The following is a 15000-nucleotide window of genomic DNA, read 5'->3' as shown; positions in this document are numbered from 1 at the left end:
GCGAAGACATATGAGCTAAAAGACAGAATATTTAGTTAAAAGCGAAGAAACATGAGCTAAAATACTAAATACTTAGTTATAAGAGAAGAAACATAAGCTAAAAGACAATATATTTAGTTATAAGCTAAGAAACATAAGCTAAAAGACAGAATATTTAGTTATAAGCGAAGACCCATGAGCTAAAAGATAAAATATTTAGTTATAAGCTAAGAAACATAAGCTAAAAGACAGAATATTTAGTTATAAGCGAAGAAACACGAGCTAAAAGACAGAATATTTAGTTATAAGCGAAGAAACACGAGCTAAAAGACAGAATATTTAGTTATAAGCGAAGAAACACGAGCTAAAAGACAGAATATTTAGTTATAAGCGAAAAAACCAGAGCTAAAAAGGACAAAATTTTAGTTATAACAAAGAACCACAGCTAAAAATACAGAATGTTTGAGTTATAAGCGAAGAAACACGAGCTACAAGAACAGAATTTTAGTTAACGCGAAGAAACACGAGCTAAAAGACAAACTATTTGTTATAGCGAAAACACGAGCTAAAGACAGATATTTAGTTATAAAAAGCGAAGAAACACCGAGCTACAAGACATAATTTTTGTTATAGATCGAAGAAACAGGAGTCTAAAGACAAGATATTTAGTTAATAAGCGAAGGAAACACGAGCACCAGACAGAATATTTAGTTATAAGAGAAGAATGAGCTAAAAGACAAAAATTTAGTTATAAGCGAAGAAACAGAGCTAAAAGACAAAAAATATTTAGTTATAAGCGAAGAAAAACACGAGCTAAAAGACAGAATATTTAGTTATAAGCGAAGAAACACGAGCTACAAAAGACAGAATATTTTGTTATAAGCGAAGAAACAGGAGCTAAAATACAATATATTTAGTTATAAGCGAAGAAACACGAGCTACAAGACAGAATATTTAGTTATAAGAGAAGAATGAGCTAAAAGACAAAATATTTAGTTATAAGCGAAGAAACACGAGCTAAAAGACAAAATATTTAGTTATAAGCGAAGAAACACGAGCTAAAAGACAGAATATTTAGTTATAAGAGAAGAAACACGAGCTAAAAGACAGAATATTTAGTTATAAGAGAAGAAACACGAGCTAAAAGACAGAATATTTAGTTATAAGCGAAGAAACACGAGCTAAAAGACAAAATATTTAGTTATAAGCGATGAAACATGAGCTAAAAGACAAAAATATTTAGTTATAAGCGAAGAAAACACGAGCTAAAAGACAAAATATTTAGTATAAGCGAAGAAACATGAGCTAAAAGACAGAATATTAGGTTATAAGCGAAGAACACGAGCTAAAAGACAGAATATTTAGTTATAAGAGAAGAAACACGAGCTAAAAGACAGAATATTTAGTTATAAGAGAAGAATCATGAGCTAAAAGACAAAATATTTAGTTATAAGCGAAGAAACACGAGCTAAAAGACAGAATATTTAGTTATAAGAGAAAAAACATGAGCTAAAAGACAGAATATTTAGTTATAAGAGAAGAATCATGAGCTAAAAGACAGAATATTTAGTTATAAGCGAAGAAACAGGAGCTAAAAGACAAAATATTTAGTTATAAGCGAAGAAACATGAGCTACAAGACAGAATATTTAGTTATAAGAGAAGAATGAGCTAAAAGACAAAATATTTAGTTATGAGTAAAGAAACAAAATATTTAGTTATAAGCGAAGAAACATGAGCTAAAAGACAGTATATTTAGTTATGAGCAAAGAAACACGAACTAGCACAACGGAACAAAGGGGAAAGTAACAGTAAATGGGAATAAGATAATCAGACAGCTGAAAATAATAGATAAGTACTGACAAACGATAAGTAAGAAGAAAGCGCATTTAAAACTCAGTGAACACGAACGAAACGAAGAAACGGGGAGAGAGAGTAGAAGAGGAGTTAATAAAAGTAGAAATGAGAGAAAAATAGTAAACAGGATTGAAGAGATAATCAAATGGATGAATGACGGAAGTGAATAGGTAACTAAATAGAAGGCTATCTGAGCATGCGCAATTACATTTATCGTATAAATTACGGGGAGAAAAACTAATCTTTGTAAAATACAAAATTAAAAAATTAAAAGATAAATTGAACTAATCCGGAAGGAACCAAAACACACGTACATTCGTAACAATAGTGAAATAGGAATAAACAGAAAAGCAAAGAGTGATTACTAGTGAATTAATACAGATTAAGATATGGAGGTTGCCATCACAAACAGACAGCAAAGATATTCCGGAAATTCTATGACTGTACCCTGCAACATTGCCTCTCTCTCTCTCTCTCTCTTTCTCTCGCTCTCTCTCTCTCTGTGTATCAGATTTGTATATACATACATACATATATGTCTGTTTGTTTGTTTGTTTGTATGATGTTTTTACATTGCATGGAGCCAGTGGTTATTCAGCAACAGGACCAACTACGTGACTTCGAACCACGTCGAGAGTGAACTTCTGTCACCAGAAATATATACATACAATACATATATCTATATATATATATATATCTATTTTAAAAAATATATATATATATAGTATATATATATATGTATGTATGTCTGTATCGGCAGTTTTCTTGATCAACAGGAAGATCTAGACAAAATACGACCCTCACTATTACTGAATCGTGAGAGAATATAGCATATAGAATTAAGGCCAAAGGCCAAGCACTGGAACTTGAGCGGCCATTCAGCAATGCAACGGAAATTGACAATAAAAGGTTTCAAAGGTGCAACAGGAAAAAAAACCGCAGTTGCACTATGAATCAGTTAAGGTGTTGCATCTACGGGCCGACGGCACGCTGTAAAGAACCTTAAGTAATGCCTACAGTGTACTGTGAATTAAAATGATCCTGTGAATTAAAAAGATCGCAACATTACCCGCTTCATATACCTATTCATATGGTTCGGCAGCAGCGAATTTTAGGGCCTTCACACACTGCGCCACTGACTGATTTGAGCGCTTATGGACGTTCTTCCTTCCCAGTATCTCTTCCACCCTATGTTCCCAACCGTTTCTGAGCCTCCCTCCTCTCCCCTCACTCTTGATACTTCTGAATCATACACTTACTTCCACCGACCTGCCAGCGTCCATTGTTTCCACATGACCGAACCATCTCAAAGTACACTGATCCATTATTTTCCCACTTGTCCTTACCTTCACGTGTATCATTCTACCAATTTTCACGATGCACACACAACGCAAACACTTCATCTAATTAATGGCAACTTTTTTTCTTTCATTTGTATTCAACATTCACACTTCACCTTCATAAAGGTGATTTGGCTCAACAATCCATTCACACATCCCTAAAAGTAGATATAGAGGTAGATAGAGAGCTAGATAAAAAAATAAATAGATAACTATGTAAGATCAAGCTAAAATGAGGTGTTCTCGTAGTTAGTCTCTAATCCGTGTAACCAAGTATGACTTAATCTGATGTAATAACAGAAGTTTTGATTCTCTTACCACTAACAGACAAAGACTGCGTGTTAACATTTCCCAACGATTTTCCAGCTAAAGCAGCGACCAAAGCATTGGTAACCTGTAAAATTGTATAAGATATTGAATGAGAAAACATCTTTGTTATGCATTGCAGAAATAATTACAGACGACGGATATCTCAAATAATGACGTGATTTCAACGTGAGATGGGAAGGATAAGTCAGAAAAACCAGTAGATATGGAATTAATGAGGCAAAGACTATAAGTAGATTCACATCAGCCGTGCATTCGATGTCTAGGCCAGTCCCTTACGACGCTCCTGATTGGCTGTTGATAAGCCAGTCACAGGGCTGGAAACTCTCAGTCTCTCTCGAGAGTTCTCATGGGTAGGATCTATATTCCACCTCTCATGAGGGATACGTCTTTCAGGAGAGGTGGAACATACATCCTGCCTCTGTGAACTCTCGAGAGAGACTGAGAGTTTCCAGCCCTGTGACTGGCTCATCAACAGCAAATCAGGAGCGTCGTAAGGGACTGGCCTAGACATCAAATGCACGGTTGATGTGAATCTACTATAGTAGGAAGGCTTAGGAACCTGATAGTAGTGAAAGTGAATAAATGAAGACCTTCCACAGATGGAATTCAAGCGGAAAGTGGACAAGATTATAGACAGCGGAGAGAACACGTCACGCATAACCCGCTGAACAGGGAAAATTTAAAATGTATATATAAAAACCATAAGTAACAGACAGCTTATCCATACTTACAGGAGTCGATACACCTTCGTTTCTCCCTCTAAGGAGGATCTCGACCTTGAAGACTACGCTGGATGCCGTGTTGTTCGCATAAATGGCCTTCAGCGAAATGAGGGTGGGCACAAGGCTGACCTCTGTGCCGGTCATATTCCCCTTCAGAGCATTCAGCTGAAAGAACCAACAAGATTTTTCTTTGAATTCCGAGAATTGATTCAGTCAAAGACACTGACGTTCAAATGTCTTTAGAATGTATTTAGCTGTCTTGGAGTGGTTTCAACTGTAGGGGGAACTGCATTCAAATGTCTTTAGAATGTATTTAGCTGTCTTGGAGTAGTTTCACCTGAAGGAGGAACTGCATAGTGAGGTTCAAATGTCTTTAGAATGTATCTAGCTGTCCTGGATTGGTTTCACCTGAAGGAGGAACTGCATAGTGAAGTTCAAATGTCTTTAGAATGTATCTAGCTGTCCTGGAGTGGTTTCACCTGAAGGAGGAACTGCATATTGAGGTTCAAATGTCTTTAGAATGTATCTAGCTGTCCTGGAGTGGTTTCACCTGAAGAAGGAACTGCATAGTGAGGTTCAAATGTCTTTAGAATGTATCTAGCTGTCCTTAAGTGGTTTCACCTGGAGGGGGAACTGCATAGAGTCCAAAGCCTCCATTCTGTCACTGTTGGGTTGGAAGATGAACGATAACATCATTCAATTCTACTGAGGTAACAACATTGCCAGCACACCCCAGCAGTGCTCAGTGGAACCCTTCACTCATCTGATTACGAGTGGTGACTGGTGAGTCACTTCGTGTTACATTATTCGAGAATAAGTAACTCTCAGAGTCTTCAAGACTGCATTTGCCACCTATTCATAAAAGCTTCCAAATCATTTAGCAACGATTCTGAAACGGAAGACACGCAGTCCAAGAGATCGGTAACCTACCTTGGTGGTAACAGTATTCTGGAGGCTTGTCCGCTTGGTGGCATCAGCTGCATCTGCAACGTACGTCGCTTCGGTGAGGGTTATAGACGTCACACCCACGGTCACTGGAAGACAAATGAGAGCTTTGGGTAAAACAGCTTTCACTTTCAACATGTTAGCTCATGAGATGTCACTCATCCTTCGTTACTTTTCTGGTAAAAGACGGACTGTGAGAAGAGAAAGGACATAAGCTTTGTCACGCTAAAAATATCGACAGAAATTCAGGTAAATAGAATAATTAAACAGTTTCATGAATTTATAATCGGTTGTAGTTCATTTATATTCGTTTGCGATTTTCTTACAAAATGCACTTACCAATTGTGGCCATAGGAAAATAAATCGAATTACAATCATTATCTGGTCGTTCTTTTTACCGCATATCTTATTATGAAAAATTTGTACTAAAAAAAGTGGCAAATTGTTCCATTAGCTCAAAAGAACACCTTTAGCGTTAATATAAGACTCTTGTAAGTAAAATTGCGCAATTTTTTTACCCTAATTAATTTATTGATTAATAATCTATGCAATTAATCTCTTTCTTACATGTAAGTTGAGCTCGACCCTAATATTTGTTTGTCGAGTCAATTAATTTCTCTTAGTCAATGTGTATAATATGATATATGAATTATGAAAATCTAGCTATAGAGCCAACAACTGAGGGACTCAGTGCTTAGTATTCAGCGCTCCAGACACTAATACGAGGGCGCAAGAGTGGTTGGACAGCAGGATGGAAGAAAGGAACTGGGTACGGAGGTAAAGCAAAAGGCTAAAAAGTGGGTCCAGCTAAACGCAGGACGTACGGTACGGTGCAAACATGCCTTAGTAATGCCCACAGCAAGATAAGAACGTTGTACTGACGCACTACCCTCCTACACAGGGCTGCTAGGTATGGCGAGACAAAGAAAAGGCTGAAAAATAAAGGCAATTACAAATAAGGAAATTAATTATGAGAGCATCGGGAGAACTAGTATATCCTACTGTGGATTGACTGAGGAACTCATTTTCAGTTAATATAATTTCCGACTAACCTTGGGAAGGACTCTTCCGTGACTTACTGTAACCTAACGTGTAAGACAAACTACCACTTTACGACTGGTTCTTTCCATTTACTACGCCTTGTACATAAAGTTAAAGCAAATAATATAAACGCATTAAGTGCATTTTGCAAGAAAATATAAAACATTTAAGTATTTATCGATGAAAAGGCGAAGCCTAGTCGTATATAAAACACATACTAGCCTACCGCAGCATCATTTGAATTACAGTGAACAACACTGACTTGCCACAATCTTTTACTATCCTACTAACTGACGAATACTTACCATCGGAGCAAAAACATGGTTCATAGACCTCTTTCCCTTTTGGCTTGATGCCCGTGTACTGATAATCAGGAGGGGTTGGCGGGTTGGTAAACGCGTTGATCTTGTCCCGGTAGGTGGTGTTGTAATTGTCGCTGTAACAACAGCACACGTCCACCACGCACTCTCCACTTACCAAGGAGGCAGGCAAGACTGCAAGGAAAATGTTACACTGAGTAGTTTTTTGTCTCTCTCTCTCTCTCTCTCTCTCTCTCTCTCCTCTCTCCTCTCTCTCTCTCTCTCTCTATATATATAATAATATAATATATATAATTATATGATACTATATATATATATATATATAATATATAATTACCGAATCAACAGACATTTTACTGCTTGTATAAGATTAAGCTGCCTATTTTTATGTAGTACTATGCTGTACTATGTACATGCTGAGTTACATGAAACCTGTATGCTGTGATTATGACAAATCATAATGAAATGGCAACATCAACAAAAACAGGATTTGCTCGAAAAATACCTAAAACAAAACTGTGTATTCTGCCAGGGGGGAACACGTATTACCAAAATGATGAATCTGAGTTTTACCTTGTTAGGAGAGGATGGAAAGTAAGATGGAACAAAAAGAATATATGAACGGAGTTACAGTAAAAGGAATGAAAGGGGTTGGAGCAGGGGGCCGAAGGGATGCTGCAAAGAACCGTAAGTAAATACCTACAGTGCACCGCATGAGATGCCCTCACAGAACTATCCCCCTACGATGTGCGTATGTACTTAATGATTAATCTAATAATAAGTTACTTTAACGTATTTAATAAGGAAATCAAGCATATACAAAACTTACGTATGGAGCATTTATAATTAATTGTCTATGTATGATACTTGGGAAGCAATAATTAGTTATTTGTGTATGTATGTAAGTCTACTGCTCATATAGTCTTTCAATGACTGTGCTATGTAAATATTAAGTTCATGCAATTATGCAATGATTAATTAAGCTACCATTTGTATATGAACGTATACTTGTATATGTGTACCTACTGACTAATTATACATGTATGTATGTTGGGGGAGCATGAATAGGCCTACATAATGGATGCCCTCACCAACTGCCAACAGTAGCAGCAGAAGAAACCAAAGTGGTCGTCCCCCTCTGCCACCGTCACAGCCACCATTGCCCTCGGCTCCCCTTCGGTGCTGAAAAAAAGAAGAAGTACAAACAAGATTAATTACAAGAAATCAGCAGAAATTACAAAGTGGGAAAATACTTCAGGCAACCAGATCAAATGACAATCACTGGACGTATAATATCTCACTAGCTGTTGTTGGGTGATTTCACGTGCTACGTTTTGTTTCCACATAACCAATGTTGCCGAACCTCGGTTGGGCTGAGCCGCTGTTGATTTTTCACGGCATTCCACAGTCTTGGGGTTGTGTTACTTTGTTTAGCGGTATATCAAAATAGATTTTCCCTCGTTTGATTATTGGTCATTAATGACATCATTCATACCTCTTGTTTATAATATAAATACATACCAATACTAGTGAGACATCTGTTATACCCCTAGTCGTTTGGGTTTGGTCAATACTTGGCTTGATGACCACTGAGAAACGTTAAACGGATTCAGCACATACTATAATAAGCTCCTTGAACAGGCCGTAGAGTTAACAACCCACGGGAAGGGTATCGACCTGAAGTGTCACCCCTACAATTGTGTGAATGTTTCATGATGAGACTAGTGAATGTATACAAATAGGCATTCTATTCTGTAAAAGCTTGGCACATACATAGTATAGTCATACAAAAACAATGTAGTGAGAGAGTTTGCTTCTAGGAATAGAGAGAGAGAGAGCATGTGTTCTTGACTTTGGTACTTCACCTTGACACGGGTGACATTGCATGCCTTATCGCCTCCTGAACAGAATATGTCGTGCCTTGTTCAGTGCACGGACCCAGGTAAGGAAAGTATTTTCGTGCTGTCCCTATGTTCAAAGCACGGAGATAAGAGCCCGGGTTCCCTAACCTTAGGCTTAGGAAAATGACGGCGGGGGTTGGGGAACGGGTGGAAGGGGGTTGATTCCCAAACCCCATCTTCCCCTACCCTAACCCCAAGCTAGGGAAGATGACACGAAGAGGAGGGAATGGGTTGATGCGGGTTTTACACCAGATCAGGCAACGATAAGATTATTATGATACTAAAACATTCTCTGCCGGATAGTAACCCTCATATTTTCCTTCCAAGGTATTCATCCAAAAATCCTCTTGATAAAGAGTCCATATTTTTCTCTTCTATGACTAAAATGTTATACTTAAAAGCTTCTGCTTACTGTGGCCGAGCTTAAATTTATTGAATATCCTAATCTCATCCACAATGATAATGAGGAAACGTTAATCCAGATGAGAATAATACATGAATACATTTTCAGACATGTTACTGTCTGACAGAGAGAGAGAGAGAGAGAGAGAGAGAGAGAGAGTAAAACAAAAACTAGTAATTAGGGCTTCGTCACCAAGGCCAACTAATGGAGCTTAAGTTGCCACGCGGGTATGAATAGTCGTAGACCGCAAACGTAGTACATTTTACAACAAAACCATGAAAGAAATTATTTAGTCTTAGACCGTGCCATACAATAAACCCCCAACAGCAGCATTAGTTCATCCAGTTTCTATTTCAATGATTTCACTAGGACATTCTTTCCCAGTGCTTCCACTTTAGGGTACAAGACCCTAATTTAGGTTAATCAGAATGTGCTTTGTGTAAAGCTCAGGGTAAAGGGAAAATGTGGGAAATCTAAGGTAATCCGAGGTCAACTAGCGGATTTCCTTCTCATCTTTGACCTTGCAGTCTTATTGTTATCATTATTATTATTGCAGAAGCAAATCAACAGTTATACTATATGGGTACATTATTTAAAAATAAATCTCAAGATATTTATCTTTAAATATATGTACCCATATATAACTGTGGATTTGTTTTTTCAGTAATAATAATAATAATAAGACTGGAGGGTGAAAGAGGAGAAGAAAATCTGCAAGTTGACCTCGGATTACCTTAGCTTTCCCACATTTTCCCTTCACCCTCACCTTTACACGAAGCACATTCTGATTACCCTAAGTTAGGGTAATGTACCCTAAAGTGGAAGCAATGAGAAAGAATGTCCTATTTCATGCATTCTCAGTTGACAATATATTAAAATAACTGAAGACAGAGACAGAATAGTAATGTAAGAAAGAAGAGGCTTGATTCTAAAACAGGCGGAAAAGTTTAAATACTTAGGATCTACTGTAAACCAAGAGGGAGGACGTGAGACTGAAGTTGACAGTAGGATAAAAGTTGTGGTGGGGGGAAGTGGATAGAGGCAGCTGAAGTAGCATGCGATAAGAAAATGCCAATCAAGCTAAAATTCAGGATGTATAACACAGTGATAAGACCAGTGTTAATGTATGGAGCAGAAACATGAGCTCTAAGAAGAAGAGAGGAAGTAAAGATTGAGAAAACGGAGATAAGAATGCTGAGGTGGATTATGGGACTATCGTTGCTCGAGAGATTGGAGAATAAGAAGGGCAGGCTAAGTAAAAGATTTACAGAGGTAATAAGAGTGTCACGATTGAGATGGTATGGGCATGTGTTGACGATGGATGACGAGGATGGAGTGAAAAGGGCTTTGGAGGTAAGTGTTGGAGGAAGAAGATCGAGAAAACTAGATGGCGAGACAAAGAGAAGGAAGATATGGAGAGAATAGGTTTGCTGGAGGAATGTCATTTACTATGAGATTCAGGGTCTCTGTAACACGGTTTTTTGGACTTTGCTCCTTGTCAAAACATCGGATGTAGCTGAAAGTTGACATATGTATATTTTACAACCACACACAAATTTTGTCAGCATTATCAATAACCTAAACCCGATAGTTTTAATTTTTATAGAGTAAAAATGATCTAGCCGACGCCATGGCCAGTGATTACGAGCCAAGAGTCGAAAAACATTCATTACGTAAGCAAGGTAAACATCTTTTGACGAAATGTTGCCCCGCCCATCCACCAGACAGAAACTCCATCGGCTCTGAAACCCAAAGACTTTATGAATGGCGGAACGATACATAGATGTGGGTGGGGTATCAGTGCTAGCGCAGTAATACTACTGTAGCAGTAGTGCCGCAACAGTATAGAAGTAATATACATGAATTAAACGTTTAGGCCAACTGCTGGGATCCTTGAGGATCATTTAGCACTTCTTACAACTAATCGAGAAATTAGTTTTTATAGCCAGAAGTTAAATTTTCTAATCCAACAATGCCCATGGTAGCCTTCAGTGTTATCCTGAATTATAACGAGGCGAAAGTGGGTGGAGCCTCATGAAGTCATCATCCTGACGATAATTATTGGTGAAGGTTTAAAGCCAATATACGGTATGGCTATTTTTTTTCAGTAAATAGGTAGATAGCCAATAAATAAAAATTGCTTTACATTGGATATAGCAGTTATCAAATCAAGCTTGTCTACTATGTTTTTGAAAATTACCAACTATTCCCTACATCTTGTCAATCTGATTGTGACCTATAAAGTAGACTGTAATTTCTTAGGAAACCTATTTTGGGAGTTAGACTAATAATCAAAGTGTTTTTGTATTTATTAATATATTTTGTTGGTTTGTTCATTAATACAATTATCAGTGGAGAGGTTCCAGAGTTCATAAAGGTGTACTGCTTTGCTTGTATTTAGATTTGTATGTCATTGTTGCCAGAGGTTTAGCCTTCGTTACGTATAGCCAATCATCCATTGAGAAAGAGGGAAGAAATGCTGTCATAAGTTACGTAACGAGTGGGTTCGAAACCTTTTCTCTAAGTAAGTTTGCCCGTCTTCAAAAAAAGTCACTTTTACATTATAAGTACCAAATTTATTCAACCTACGTAATGCAGAATACAGTCAAAATTTATGTGTAGATATAATATGTATTCTGAATAAGCGTTATATTTATGAAATGCATAGATAAAAAGTTATTACGAAAAAACCGTGTTACAGAGGCCCTGAATCTCATAGTAAGTAATTTGTTTACCGCCATACAAGACTTCTATTAATATATAGGATATATATATATATATTATATATATATATATATATATATATATATATATATATATATAAACTTGATTTCTTTAGGAAGTTCAGCGTAATCAACATGATTTCAAGGTAATTTTGGTGCTCTCGCGGAAGCGCTGTCTTCCGCGCAAAGGGAGCTACAGATCTTGGTCACAAGAAGACTCAATGAGCGTCTTCAATTTTTCAGCCACATTTGGTAGCTAAAGATTAAGATAACGTCTTAGCTCCGTTTTTCACTCTCTTTGGCTTTTATTTTAGCATATAAATAATGACCATGGATCCATTTGAGCTTATTTCGTTCGCATGAACTGTGCATCTGATGTCTAGGCCAGTCCCTTACGATGCTCCTGATTGGCTGTTGATAAGCTAATCACAGGGCTGGAAACTCTCAGTCTCTCTCTCGAGTTCACATAGGCAGGAGGTATGTTTCACTTCTCCTGACAGATACGTCTTTCAAAAGTATCCCTCAAGAGAGGTGGAGCATACATCCTGCCTATGTGAACTCTCGAGAGAGACTGAGATTTTCCAGCCCTGTGATTGGCTTATCAACAGCCAATCAGGAGCGTCGTAAGGGACTGCCCTAGACATCAAATGCACGGTTGATGTGAATCTACTATAGCACTAACCATACGACTTCAAAATAAACAGGAGCAAACCTTTAGTACGACCAGACTACTTCCGTTTATTCCATTAGCTAGAAAAGAAACAAAAATCATTTAAGTTGGTAGAAATCATGTTATCATAGATTTTAATACAGATAAATTGCGCTTTTAATCCCAATTACAGTAATAAGAGGGTAAACCCAAGCAATAGCTACTGCGCTAATGGTTCGGCTACATTAAACAGTAATTACGAGATGCGTGACGGAAAAAGAAAGAAAGGAACGGTGCTGTGCCCGATTGCAACAGTTATATTCAGAAAAGATTAAATAGACTCGGTGTTGCTTAACGTAGTAGGTGAGTGGTAGTCCGTATCGTATACATATACTGTTAGCAGTAATACGCTATTCAAACGGAAAACCGATGTACGTACAGCACGTAAATATATATATATATATATATATATATATATATATATATATATATATATATATATATATAATTCGTCCAGCCTTCTTTTTTTTTAGTTAGTGATCAAGTCTACAAAATGATATGGACGAAAGCTCTATATAGTGTATATATTTCTACAAATATATTTCGTCTTGGTAAACAAGAATATTACTGTGGATACTTCTACTCTTTACTTTGAAGCACGATACGGTGTTTTTTATTGCATATATACATATTCATACACACACACACACATATATATATATATATATATATATATATATACATATATTATAAATATATATATATAATATATATATATATATATATATATATATATATATATATATATATATATATACGATATTCAATACAGCACGACAATCCGCATGCTTTAAAATATAAAATCCACGTAGGAAGGCAAGTGAAAACCGGGACTTGGAACAAGAACTTTCGTAGTTTATTCTACCTTTTCAAGTTCACACTGAGAACAAGCATAGTTTACAGAACTTTATATTACAAAAATGTGTAGTGGTGGGCGGAGTTACAGTATGTACAATGAGAAGGATGATGCCATGAATTGTGGTAACTACAGGGAAAATAAACTAACTGCGCATGGATTGAAAGTTTTAGAGAGGATGCTGGATGAGAGATTAAGAGAGACTGTAAAGATCGGGAAACAGCTGTATGGATTCATGAGAGGAAGAGGGACGGTGGATGCCATCTTCACAGTAGGACAGCTACAGAAAAAGAGGCTAGAGGGAAACCAGGAGCTCTGTTGTGCGTTTATAGATCTGGAGAAAGCATTCTATAGAATCCAAAGAGAAGTGGTGTTTAAGAAAGAGGAAAGTCCCAGAAAAGCTGGTTAGGGTAGTCGAGATGATAGATCAAAGAACGAACACAAAAGTGATAACAGCAGTTGGGGAAACAGAAAAGTTTGAAGCTAGTGTTGGTTTACACCAGGGCCATTAAGTCCATTTTTATTTGTGCTGGTCATGGATGAGTTAAGTGAAGAAATCAGGAACGAAGAGCTGTGGGAGTTATTGTACGGCAATGATCTGGTGATTACTGCCGAAAATAAGGAAGACATACAGAAAGGGGTTAGAGAGTGGCAGGAGTTTTTAGAGAGGGGTGGCTTAATAAGGGACAGGGTGTCAAAAATTGGGAATAAAACAGAGGTTTTGGTGAGCAGTAGGGAAGACAGAGGCAGAATAGTAATACAAGAAAGAAGAGGCTACATTATAAAACAGGAGGATAAGTTTAAATACCTTTGGATCTACCGTAAGCCAAGAGGGGGGATGTGAGACTGAAGTTGACAGTAGGATAAAAGCTGCATGGGGAAGTGGAGAGAACCAGCTGGAGTAGTATGTGATAAGAAAATGCCAGTCAAGCTAAAAATCAAGATCTACAGCACAGTGATAAGACCAATGGATCGGAAACATGGGCTCTAAGAAGAAAAGAGGAAGTAAAGCTTGAGAGAATAGAGATGGGAATACTGAGGTGGATTATGGGAATATCGCTGCTTGAGAGATTGGAAAATGACGAAATAATACAGATTACAGAGGTGATAAGAAAGGCACACTTGAGATGGTAATGCGTGTGTTGAGGTTGGATGATGAGGAGGGAATGAAGAGGGCTTAGGAGGAAGCTGTTAGAGGAAGAAGACCGAGAGGGGGACAGAATTAGTTGGCGAGATAAAGTGAAGGAAGATATGGAGAGAAGAGGTTTAGTGGAAGACGATGCCTTGGATAGAAGGCAGTGGAGAAGGCGCACCGGGCGACCGACCCCTTAATGTAGGGATATGTACACACTTTTGTATGTATAATATGTATAGTTTATATTATACATACAAGAGAGTGTACATATCTAAATGGCGTTACGATTAGATAATGCTGAACTGAAAGCAAACTACCATCACTACATCAAATTAGCTCTGAATATGTCGAAGTAAATAAAAAAAATCTTTAAAAAAATCGTAACTATTTATCCAATGTGCAAGAACTGAACAGTCTAATTCTGCCTATTTTGCCATCTCGTAAAATAAGACAGCAAATCGTTGCCACCACAAAGAAGAAAGAAGAGCCGGATGAACAAAGCATTAATTATTTACACGTCAGTTACATGCTACAGCATTTGATGCAGACGAGCCATTTTCGCGCAGTTAGTAAACATGAATCAGACTAGGATAATGGGCCCAAAGCGACTCTATTATTTCCTAGTTCAAGTCACGTGACGATGAACTGTGTCTTTAACACCAGTAATGAACACGGAAGTATACTGAACTTCGGAGAGAGAGAGAGAGAGAGAGTTTCTGAGTTTCTTGAGAGCAACAATA

At 37.4% G+C, this 15000-nt stretch overlaps 1 protein-coding gene across 1 annotated transcript in view; it reads right to left on the bottom strand.

The window, feature by feature from the left end:
* LOC135213789 (uncharacterized) overlaps positions 1–15000 on the bottom strand; it is a 58803-nt gene that overhangs the window by 22327 nt on the left and 21476 nt on the right. The window contains exons 3-7 of the mRNA XM_064247917.1: positions 7625–7715; positions 6519–6707; positions 5158–5261; positions 4237–4392; positions 3494–3569 (exon numbers count right to left, since the gene is read on the bottom strand). Of these exons, the coding sequence (XP_064103987.1) occupies positions 3494–3569; positions 4237–4392; positions 5158–5261; positions 6519–6707; positions 7625–7715 (616 nt within the window). The remainder of the gene's footprint in view (positions 1–3493; positions 3570–4236; positions 4393–5157; positions 5262–6518; positions 6708–7624; positions 7716–15000) is intronic.

The sequence above is a fragment of the Macrobrachium nipponense genome, chromosome 43, assembly GCF_015104395.2.
Source record: "Macrobrachium nipponense isolate FS-2020 chromosome 43, ASM1510439v2, whole genome shotgun sequence".
Lineage (NCBI taxonomy): Eukaryota > Metazoa > Arthropoda > Malacostraca > Decapoda > Palaemonidae > Macrobrachium > Macrobrachium nipponense.
The sequence above is the reverse complement of the archived record's forward strand: the minus strand, read 5'-3'. Positions and strand labels throughout refer to the sequence as shown.